The sequence below is a fragment of the Bos taurus genome, chromosome 25 (genome assembly GCF_002263795.3).
Source record: "Bos taurus isolate L1 Dominette 01449 registration number 42190680 breed Hereford chromosome 25, ARS-UCD2.0, whole genome shotgun sequence".
NCBI lineage: Eukaryota > Metazoa > Chordata > Mammalia > Artiodactyla > Bovidae > Bos > Bos taurus.
Window position 1 is genome coordinate 3,642,753 of NC_037352.1, and position 11,628 is coordinate 3,654,380.

Genomic DNA, 11,628 nt, shown 5'->3' on the forward strand with positions numbered 1-11,628 from the left:
GTGTGGCAGCACCAGAGTTCAGAGACCTCATGTCATTCATTCTATAGACTCAGAAGGTGGTGACCTATAGGATATGGTCTCCTCAGGGGTTTGGGAGGCCCCTCTTCTCGGCTGCTTTGTTGGATTAGAGCTGAGTCGGCCCTGTGCACTGCTCCCAACACCCAGCTCAGCCAGCGTCCAGCAGCATCTGCAGTGAGAATTTTCTAGCTGCAGCGGTCACAGATCTCACCTCAGAAAGAACAGGAATTCCCTTTTCCTGACACTGGCAGAGGAAAAGGCCAGAGTCACAAGTCCTCACATGTAACTGACTGCCCAGAATTACCTTTGGATACATCAGATTTCATATTCATCCTCAGTGTTTCAGAACCACCCACCTGTTCACTTTGTCCAACAACTTCTCAAGAGATCATCAGCACTTTTCAGCCGCGTTAGTTTCATGAAGCCCTTGTACACACGTTAGCTCCTTCAGTCTTCACAGCACACTTGAGAATGTGGAGCAAAGAGAGTTTTGTTACCCAGTTTTATGGATGTGGAAACTCAGCTTTCAGAACGATACGCCTTACCGCAGCCATGGAACTACTAAACACTGAAATTGCAGCCCAAACCTTTCTAACTCTAAAGACCTCATCCTTTGGACAGGGCCCATCTACCTTTCCCTTCCTCAAGGTGAGCTGGGTCTAGAGCAGTAATCAACAGCAGGTGGGAGCCCGGACGTGACCCCTGTAAACTGACAGGTTCACTGAGCTCCCTCCTGCCCCCCAACTTCCAGCCCTCCCTGAGGTCTGGGAGCAGCGCAGGGACGGTCAGGTGGTCGTTTACTGCAGGAAGCAGGTTGCACCCCTCTTCACATCCATTGCCAGATGAGATGCAAAACTGGCCCTCGGTGTGAGGTTTACCCCTCTCAATACTGGATTTTAAACAGTGCTCAGGAGAGCAAGTCTATTTCCACGTTGCATCCGGGAATAGGGCTTCTTCCACTTGTTGAGTTTCCTGGTGTCGTAGCAAGGTCTGAAAAAAGCTCACCAGAAGTGTCTCGTCTCCCAGGGTAGACCAGTTAATAAACAGCTCACTCTCAGTTTTTTCTGTAACGTTGACACCTGTTGTAAAGTGGTTTCATCTTCGTCATCTATTTGATCTTCATAGTAGTCTTGTACTGAGTGCTGGGTAGGTGTTCCTCCCATTTCACAGGTGAAACGTGGAGAGAGCCCGAGGTTAGGAGGCTGAGAGCTGCACTGTCCCGCTCCCGGCTTCCTCCCTCCTGCTGCCTCCACAGGAGCCCTGGCTCCTGTGTTTGTTTGTCCTGGCGTTGTTTGTCCCCCAGATCATGTTAGGCTTATAAGTAGCATGTTAGAATTTACTCTTCTTTCATAGACACTCAGAAAGGAATATGTGTGATGGGTAAACAACCTGTTTCTTCATAGCTGCTGAGGCCTGCCTGATAAAGAGTATGTGGCACCATTAAGAACTGACTTAGCCTGCTTTATGGGATTGTTCAACAAGAACAGAGGGGTGAAAAGCCTTCAGGGGATATAGGGAAGGAACAGCTCCTATAGCCCAGGAAAGGGAGCGTCTTGTTCTGTGTTTATCATCTGAAGACATTTTCAGGGCACATGCTCGTATTTACGTGCTGAAGACATTTGTGTTGTACATGGTTTTTGTGAGCAGTGAGGCATCATTTTTACCCGTGACCCTCCTGAATGTCACAGTGTAAGTAGGTGGGGTGAGATCATAAACAGAGGTGGATGTGATGAAAGCTATTAGTTCAGCCAGAAGAGTGGAAAACACACACATGCACACACACCCCCCACATCCACGGGCTGTGGGAAGAAAGCTGCACCAGTGACTAGAGGCAGGACTGAGACAGAAGGAGCCAAGGGCCTCCTTACCTGCAGTGCTGGCTACGAAAAGCAGCCAGAGCCCCAGGAAGGGCCTGCCCTCACAGGCCTGCAGGCGAGGAGCAGCAGCCTTCCTGGGCAGGGGGGTGTGGATGTGGACTGGGCCTGGTGGAGAGGTCAGGGGCCAGTGCCCAGCCCTGATACGGGGAGAGCAGCCGGGGGCAGGGACTCTGGGGCAGACCCTGGGAGGGGAGCAGTGAACTCTCGGGGAGCCGCAGGAGAAACACAGCACTGGCCGCTCAACGAGGGTGCCAGCCCCCTTGGGCCCTGTGAGTGAGAATGGCCTTGGCCAGCTCAGAGGCACAGGAATTACAAACAAGTCTGTAGTTAGAAAAAAATGGACCACCAGAGAGAGGGGTGGAGGTGGGGAGAAGGGAAGGAGGAGGGGATGGAGTCAGAGCTGAAGAAAAGTAAAACTAGATTTCACACCATCTAACTCAGAGGTGTAGTACCCAATTAAAATTTTTATTGTTTTGTTTGGTATTTTAGAATTGAATCCATAACTTATTGTCACTGTCTCACCACCCTCTTCGTTTACCTAGCCTGGTCGGTAGGCATTTCATTTATGCAACGGCATCCATTACAGCTCAAGCTGGAGGCTCCCCAGGGCGCTGGGCTGTACGTGATTTGGAACGTGGTGTTGGATTCTGAGCAGCTCAGCCTGAGGGAGTCTTGCTCTGTCTTGTAGGATATGCTTCCAGCTTAACAGGGAAAACAGGATGATGGCCCTTGTGGCTGTGATGCCAGTTCTAGACTGGAGTGGACCCTGAGCCTCACACAGCCCTCTCGAGGCAGCCAGGGCCTCCGGTGTCCAGTGGAAGCCTTTGTGCAGGGAGCGAGCAGCCCCTCACCTTCCCTCTGGCCGCCATCTCTGCGCACAGGAGACCAGCTCCCCCTCAGGTCATGGGCCTCCATCTGCGCGCTGTGGCAGTTGGTGTCTGGCCACCTCGATTCCAGTAGGCAGGAGAGCTATACTGTTTCCAGCCACCGGTCACTGCCTTTCCGCCTCACTTCCCCCTCCCTCTCACGTGCTGGCCAACTCTGCAGCCTGCCCCTTTCCCTGGTTGTGGTTTCCCAGGGCAAAGGAAAAGAATGGGCATGAAGAAAAGAATTGTGACAGCTGAAGTCTCCATTGTGCCTTTGGGGGAGGGAGTGGGGATCACGTTTCTGTCTGGCAGCCAGGCTGACTGACCTGAGGTTTGCTGACGTGAGTTTGTAGAGCAGGCCTTAACGTCTTTGAACTTGTCTGTTCTTTAAGAAGCCCTAGAGCCTTGAGCCTGTCATTCCCCAGGGCAGAGGCTTTGAAATGAGTGTTCTGGATCTGCTGGGCCAGGTGCACCAGAGAGAACACTGGTAATCAGGACAGTGTTGCCGTTTCTCTCAGAGCAGGTGTGGGAGTGAAAACCAGTCATGATCAGTGAATAGCTAGGAGTACAGGGGTTACAGGGTTGTGGAAGCAGATTTTATACACAGAGGGTCACGGTGTTGTCGGGAAGTAGAAGAAGAGGGCCTGACCTCTATAGATAGACATTTCTGGAATTAGTAGGAGCACAGTGAAGGGCCCTGGGGACTTCTGGGGACTCACTGGTGTAGCACAGAGACTTAGACGGCTCCCCCAGTCCTGTTCTCTCTGTCCCCCTCCTCCTTCTCCCCTGCCTGTCCCTCCTGCTTTCAAAAGAATGGAGCCACTTTGCATAGAAGGAGCCAATTGGCTAAAATGTCCAACAAACAACAGGTATTTATAGTTTTCCAGAGTCCCTTCCTGCCATCACTGGTGTACTTAGTTATCCGTCGTCCTAGTCAGTGTTTGGGGTCTTTTTTTTTGTTAGGATTTTTTTTGTTTTGATGTGGACCATTTTTAGTCTTTATTGAATTTGTTAACAGTTGCTTCTGTTTTATGTTTTGGTTTTTGCCTGGGAAGTATGTGGGATCTTAGCTTCCCGATTAGGGATTGAGCCCACACCTCTTGCATTGGAAGGCGAAGTCTCAGCCACTTATTTTAAACAAAGAAGTTGATGCAGACGTTTTCATGCCTGGGTACTGCCCGTCAACTTGTTGCCGTGGTGCCAGGATTCCATTGTTTGCTGCTGTTTAAATAGCCCTGCCCTGTATTGTTAGGCTGGGTGACTTTTTTCAAATGTTATAGTATAGCTATTTATCATTTTGGTACAGATTACTTACTGTTAATACCTCTTGAGGTATATTTCCCACAGTGGACTATTTTGGGATCTTTTTGTTTTTGTCGGATGCAGGGTGGGGCAGCTTCTTATGGATTACAGTCTAGAAAGGCTCCATGTTCTTGATTTGGCCTTTGATTTTCTAGGATTATAGTGGTTCCTGCAAAGAGAAAGGATTGGAGTGTAGAAGTCAGCCTGACCAAGTTTGACCATGTAGCTTTTCAAAGAATGAAGTGAATTCTGTTTCTGACATACAAGGTGGCTCCTAAATCCCCCCGCCCCACCCCTCCCACCCCGGCCACTCCCTCGAGGAATAGTGGCCAGGCCTCCAGGCGGCCCTCTTTCTGGAACTCAGCCCGTGTAGGGTGAAGATGCTAAATGAGCCTTCCTGAGAATGTTCTCCTTCCTGCCAGAGGGCACTTTCAGCCTGCGTTGTGTGCGTGCTTGCTAAGTTGCTTCAGTCGTGTCCGACTCTTTGCCACACTATGGACTGTAGCCCTCCAGGCTCCTCTGTCCATGGGGTTGTCCAGGCAAGAATACTGGAGTGGGTTGCCCTCCCCTTCTCTGGGGATCTTCCCGACCCAGGGATCGAACCCACCTCTCCTGTGGCTCCTGCATTTGAGGTGGATTCTTTACCACTGAGCCACCAGGGAAGTGCTCAGCCTGCGTTAGGGACTCAGTATAATTGCTGCTGGAATGGGATAAACTGGTATCTACCCTTCCTTCAAAGCAAAATTTTTCAACCCTGTTCTGAGTTTAGAACCTGTTGAGGTGGTAGACCGCAGATTGTGCCTTGCTGTCCATTGGCGCCTGCTGTTGGTGGAACGCTTTACAGTATTTCCCGTGTGCCTTCTTTCCTTTGATTTGTTTTCAGCAAGTGTTTTTATGGAGAGCCTATTTCCGAGGCCCTGGAGCTATAGCAGTGAAGCAGACAGCTGCGGCCCTGTCCCCGGGGCTAGAGTCTGGCCTTCTGGGAATGGGGATGCAGAATTCAGGGCTGTTGGGCAGGACCAGTGGAAGAGGGTGGAGGGTGTGCCAGAGGAGGTACTGGCACAAATAAACTGCTGCTGCAGAAAAAAACAGTCTGCACCACAGTGTTCACCAGCATTTTTATAGAGGAGAGTATATCTGATTTGTCAGGAGGAGGTCCCATTTTCTATATTCTGCTATTTCTATTCCCTCTTTTTTCCAGCTTTAGTGAAGTATCATTGACAATAAAATTGTAATATATTTAAAAATGTATAAAAGTGATGACTTGGTATATGTATACATTGACTTAACATATCCATCACCTCACATATTTACCCTTTTAAAGAAATGAGAACGATTCAAGATCTGTTCTCTTAGCAGATTTCAGTTATGCAGTTCAGTATTATCAACTATAGTCCATATAGTCAAAGCTAGGGTTTTTGCAGTGGTCATATACAGATGTGAGAGTTGGACCATAAAGAAGACTGAGCACCAAAGAATTGATGCTTTTGAACTGGGTTGCTAGAGAAGACTCTTGAGAGTCCCTTGGACAGCAAGGAGATTAAACCAGTCAATCCTAAAGGAAATCAACCCTGAATATTCATTGGAAGGACTGATGCTTGAAGCTCCAGTACTTTGGCCAGTTGATGCGAAGAGCTAACTCATTTGAAAAGACCCTGATGCTGGGAAATATTGAAGGCAAAGGACGGGGGCAGAAGAGGGTGAGATGGTTAGATAGCATCACTGACTCAATGAACATGAATCTGAGCAAATTCTGGGAGATACTGAAGGACAGAGGAGCCTGGAGTCCTGCATTCCATGGGGTTGCAAAGAGTAGGGCATGACTTAGTGACTGAACAACAATTATCAACTATAGTCACCATGCTTTTCATTAGATTCTCAGACCTTATTCACAATATAACTGAAAATTTTTACCATTTTACCAGCCATTCCCATTTCTTCCACTCCCAGGCAATCCCCATTCCATTGTTTTCTCTGAATTGAACCTTTTTTTAAAAAGATTGCACACAGAAAGAGTATCATGCCTTGTCTGGCTTATTTTACTCTCTGCTATTTTCTAAGCGTTCCTGGAACAAGTGCACCATCATATCTAATCTTTACTGAGTGCTTACCACGTGGCAGGCACTGTGCTTCTGTGTTCTTAATCCTTCCTGTCATTAATTCCATTGTATAAATGCTAAATCTAAAGTTGAGAGAAGTTTCAGAAAGACTGCTGAGCGAAACCAGGCCTTGTAATATCTCCAAAGATAACAAAGGAGATGTTATCCAGGGAAAACTCAGAAAGGAAATGCAGCAACATACTAATGGTGGTTATCTGTGGGCTGAGATAGAAGTGGTTTTTTATCCTTTCGGGGATCATTTATTATACTTCTTTGTCCCCCTAGACACCTATTTCTGGGCAGAGCTCAGTAACGCTCGGTAAGAAGACACTGGTTGAGGTAGAAAGTTCAGGTCTCTCCTTCCTTTGGCTTCATTTGGCCCCAGTGATAGTAGCTCTGGTCCTGTGTTACTGCTGGTGTTGGGGCAGCTGTGCTGCTGTTCCCAGATGGGCTTCCCCCGTCGCACAGTCAGGTGGAGCGTGAACTTGGCGCCTTCCAGGACCAGATCTCCCGGGCTGACGAACGCAGAGGCAGTGGGCATCGACTGGCCTACATGTGTCACTTCTTCTAGCTCGGCAGAGTCTGGAGTGGGCTGGAGGCAGTCTGCTCGCGTGGTGACTCGGTGCAGCTCGTCAGGGGCCTTTGGAGCCGCCCCGAGGGGATGCTCTCTGCACAAGGGCGCCCGCCTCTAACAGGCAGGCTGGCTGGTTCCGATGCGCTCGCTGCCACACTGAGAGCTGCCGCACTGCTGCTTTTTTTATTTAAGTCATATTCCTTTGTTATTTTATGTTTTACGTAACTTTTGATATAATCTCAAAAATACAGAAAAGTTGTAAGAACGGTACGTAGAATCCTTGTGTATGTTTCATCCAGGTTCACCGTCAGCACTGACTCTAGTGCTTCACTTGTATGTCCCCCCCGCTGCAGTGTATGTGCCTGTACACACACACACACACACACACACGCGCGCGCGCGCGCGCACACACTCTGTCTCTGAACCATTTGACAAGTTGCAGGTAATATGCCCCATTACTTGTGACTATGCGAGTGTGTGTTTCCTAAAACAAGGACATTCTTGTAAATAAGCACAGTGCAGTTATAAAAATCAGCAAGTTCAGCATCAATACAGTGCTATTACCACTGTCCATATTCACATTTTGTCCAGTGCAGATACGGTCCCGTGACAGCAGAGCTTTATTTTTATGAAAACTTCCCCGAGGCCTGTGGCGCCTCCTTGTGGTGTTGCTCAGGGCGAGCAGAACCGGCGGGCACCTGGGGACTGACTGCCGCAGGCGCCACATCCCCTGCTCCCCTGTCTCCGCAGGACCAGAGGCGTGAGAGCAGCAGCCATGTCAGCGGAACTGGAGACCTCAGAGGGGTTGGATGAGCCGGAGAAAAAGATCTCCGGGGTCCCAGAGAAGGAAAACCACACCAGGTGAGTGGTGGCAGCCGTGGTGCAGTCAGGTCGTGCTGCCGGGCCCCAGGATGCTCCGTGCCCCGCCGCCGCCTCGCCCTCGCCCCCGGCCCACGCAGGGAGGCAGGACAGGCACTGCTCCAAGTGCTGAGTCATGGGATTTGATGATGCTCCTGGCCGTTTCTTCTTCCTGGAATTCTGAGCGTTTTGTCATCTGGGGTGAGCAAGGGTAATCAGAGGCAAAGCTGGCACCTTTCCAGTGTCTTCCACCCCTCAGATGTGGGAGTAGCTCTTAACTCCAGGGCTTTCCTTACTGGGTTGGGGGCAATTCACTTGAAGCCTCCAGTCACCCGGGCCTGTTCTTCATCATTCTCAGCCTCTCCTTATAGCCCTGTCATTGGCAAAGTTCTCTTTTTACATCTTGGAATAATTGCTGAAAATAAACTGTTGGCAGCACATGAGTGATATGAGCCAATCTCCCAAAGAGGCCAGCAGAGCCTGGGCCGTGAGACGCCAGGCTTTTCTCGCTCTGGTCGACAGGTGTGTGGATGCACAGGAGTCCCTGCCCAGCACCTTCTCTGCCTTGTCTGGTGCTGGCATCTGTCGTGTGATTTTGTTCAGCAGTACAGGCCTTGGTCCTGGCTCTTGCCTCCCCAGCCTCGCTCTCAGTCCCATCCTTCTGTGCCGGGTCCCAGCTTCATGTCATCCTCAGGGGCTGTGGGTCCAAGGTGGGAGGAAAGCAGCTGGGCCACCCCAGGAGGTGCACGGTCTGTTCTCTCAGGGGTGTGGATCCTGGGAGACACGTTCCCCAAAGTCGTCTGTTCCTTGAGGTCAGCACACACTGTGGTAGGGTGAGGTATGTGTTTCTTCGGGCGGGCACAGAAGCCAAGCATCACTCATTTGGGTGCTTCAGAGAGACCCGGGCACGGTGGAGTGGGTCAGAGTCATCCAGAGTCCGAGTCCTGGGAGCAGACCCACGTCTGCCTGTGCTTTGCTCCCTGCTGAGAGGCTGGAATCACGTTTCTGAGCAGCCTCTGCCTCGAGCTCGGCGAGTGGTCAGCCTGGAGTTGGAAGGCTAATTCGCACATGCTTTCTCCATAGGATGGCAGACCTTTCCGAGCTCCTGAAGGAAGGGACCAAGGAATCACATGACCGGGCGGAAAACACCCAGTTTGTCAAGGACTTCTTGAAAGGCAACATCAGGAAGGAGCTATTCAAGGTTTGTGCCCTCAGTCGTGAACTGGGTTGGGCTGGGGGCCCTTAGTCCCACAGGGTTGCCTATCCCCCAGCTTTCCTCCACACCTCATGTTTTCTCAGCATCAGGCTGTGGTTTCATGTCTTAAAAGGAATAAGGTAGTGATGTAAAGGAAGTGATCTGTGTTCCAAAGAATTCACCATGTCATTCCTTTAAGAAACAAACGCTTCCTGCACACGTGAAATAACTCACTGTAAAAGTGGGGAGCGGAGGGGGTGCTCAGGAGTGTGGGCAGTGGGCTTGGGAGTTGCTGGCCCAGGCCCTGGCCCTCTCCCATGGTCTCCCCATCGCCCTTGGCAGCTGGCCACCACCGCGCTGTACTTCACCTACTCCGCCTTGGAGGAGGAGATCGACCGGAACAAGGACCACCCAGCCTTTGCCCCCTTGTACTTCCCCACGGAGCTACACCGGAAGAAGGCGCTGATCAGGGACATGGAGTATCTCTACGGCGAGCACTGGGAGGAGCAGGCGCAGTGCTCCGAGGCCACCCGGAAGTACGTGGAGCGGATCCACGAGGTGGGGCAGAACGAACCAGAGCTGCTGGTGGCCCACGCCTACACCCGCTACATGGGGGACCTCTCGGGGGGCCAGGTGCTGAAGAAGGTGGCCCAGCGGGCCCTGAAACTCCCCAGTACGGGGGAAGGGACCCAGTTCTACCTGTTTGAGAATGTGGACAACGCACAGCAGTTTAAGCAGTTGTACCGGGCCAGGATGAACGCCCTCGACCTGAACCTAGAGACCAAAGAGAAGATCGTGGAGGAGGCCAACAAGGCCTTTGAGTTCAACATGCAGGTACTGCCAGGGCCAGGCGGGAAGGGCGTCTGCCGGCAGGGCTGCCCCAGAGCCGCTTGAGGGGCATCAGTGCCCTCAGACAGATAGGCTGCCTGAGCGCAAGTCTAGCAACTAGACAGGCCAGCAGGCACAACCCCAGTCAGGCTTCCACCCTGTGTGATCAACAGCCTGTGTGTGGTGCTTTGGGAAGGTGACACCCCAGCATGTTGAAGGGTCGGGAAGGTGGGAGCTATCTCCCTCCCTCTCACCCCAGGCTTCTGGTCTGAAGGAATGTGGAGTTCCCCCTTTTTAGCAAGGGTTGCTGTGAAAAGTCCTGCTTGGTAAGTTCAGAGAGAGAACCAAAGAGAATGATTCCGTTTACAAGTAGCTGTTAGACAGGCCCAAGTCTGGCAGGCCGGTTCTGTGTCCAGAGCCCAGGCCCTGCCCTCCGCTCCAGGGAAGTGCCGGCCTGAGCATAGGCCTGAGGGCCCCTCAGGACCAGCCAGCCCTGCCAGGGCTGCCTCCTCCCACCTTCCTGTTTCTTGCTAGAAATACCCAGCAAGAACGTGCTGGGGATCCCACGGCATGGGGGGCAGTGCTTTCTCCTTTCTCCTGTCTGCCCCCTGGGGGTGTCCGCCCGTGGGCTCTCAGCCTGGGCAGCACAGGTGCAGCCACACCTCCCAGAGCTCCCCCTCGGGGGAGGTGTCCACCCCGTACACTCCCGTCCCTGCCTGCTCGGCCCGTCTGGGGACACAGGCTGGTGATGGCTGTTGATCCTTTGCACCTGCAGGTGTTCAATGAACTGGACCAGGCTGGCTCCTTGCTGGCCAAAGAAACCCTGGAGGACGGGCTCCCTGCGCACGACGGGCTTCCTGCGCACGGCAGACTGCCCACGCAGGACGGGCTTCCCGTGCACGACGGGAAAGGAGACTTGCGGAAGTGCCCCTACTACGCTGCTCAGCTAGACAAAGGTAGGCCTCACGTGTCCTGCGCGCCCGGGGCAGGTGTGTTGGCCCCCACTCACGGCATGTCCCCTCGGTGCTGCTGCGCAGGTGCCCTGGAAGGCAGCAGCTGCCCCTTTGGAGCAGCCCTGGCTGTGCTGCGAAGGCCCGGCCTCCAGTTCCTGCTGGCCGCCAGCGTGGCCCTGGCCGCCGGCCTCCTGGCTTGGTACTCCATGTGAAGGACCCACCGTTCCACACTGCGCTGCCTCCTGTCCACCGGCCCGCCCTGCCTCCACCCACGACCAAACTGCCACCTCAGGTGACTTTCCTAATGCTGGCCTTGAGAAAACAAGCAACCAATAAAAGCCAGAGACTGAAGCCTTTGCTTGTCAGCATCCTGCCTGCGGGCCAAACGCTGAGCTGGGTGCAGGCCCGCCCCCCGAGCCCCCCGGCCCTGGCAGCAGGAGCAGTCCGCAGGCTGGCCTAGGCCTCTGGGACCAGCGCTGCTGCCAGGGCCCCCGCACCTCTGACCCAAGGCTGGCTCGCTCCCCTTTTCCTTGTTGTGTCTGCACCTAGGTGGGTGTCTTTCCTGTGCTGGGAGTAGATCGCCAGCAAGTTCAGGCCCCAGAGCTGTGGGAGGGTGGGGGCCTCCCCAGATGGGCTGCTCTTTTTCTGGACTTCTCCTGGGGTTAGCAGCCAGAAGTTGGGCTTTCGCCTCGCCTCAGAGGTCCTGGAGCTCCGTCCTGGGCAGCCAGTCCTCACGCCTGTCAAGCAGACACCCGAGTTGGGGTCAGTTTGGCCGTGGGCTGTCTCCTCTGACCTGTGAAAATGCTTCTGCACTCAATAAAGTGGATTCTGCTAGTCGCCTCCCTCCTTTCTGGTGTGACGCCATCCCTGTCGGTGCCCGGCAGCCCCTCGCTCTCCCAACACTGCCAGTCCCTACCCAGCACCAGCCTCTCAGGGCAGTCAGTGAGCCGCCTCTCAGGGACGTGGACATCCATGTGGTCCCTCGGTTTTCTAGTTCTCAAGAGTGCTTTAGTTTTCCTTTTTTTTTAATACCTAAGATAAAAGAGCATATACTTGTA

The 11,628-nt window shown here is 52.8% G+C and overlaps 1 protein-coding gene across 2 annotated transcripts in view; it reads left to right on the forward strand.

Moving 5' to 3' along the window:
• Nucleotides 1-11,404, forward strand: part of HMOX2 (heme oxygenase 2) — a 28,145-nt gene extending 16,741 nt beyond the window's left edge. For both annotated transcript variants that reach the window (NM_001035087.2, XM_024984766.2), the window contains 5 exon segments: nt 7,487-7,597; nt 8,678-8,795; nt 9,132-9,623; nt 10,393-10,573; nt 10,655-11,404. In NM_001035087.2, the coding sequence (NP_001030259.2) occupies nt 7,512-7,597; nt 8,678-8,795; nt 9,132-9,623; nt 10,393-10,573; nt 10,655-10,782 (1,005 nt within the window). In that variant the 5' untranslated portion in view covers nt 7,487-7,511 and the 3' untranslated portion in view covers nt 10,783-11,404.
• The last annotated feature ends 224 nt before the right edge of the window (nt 11,405-11,628 follow it).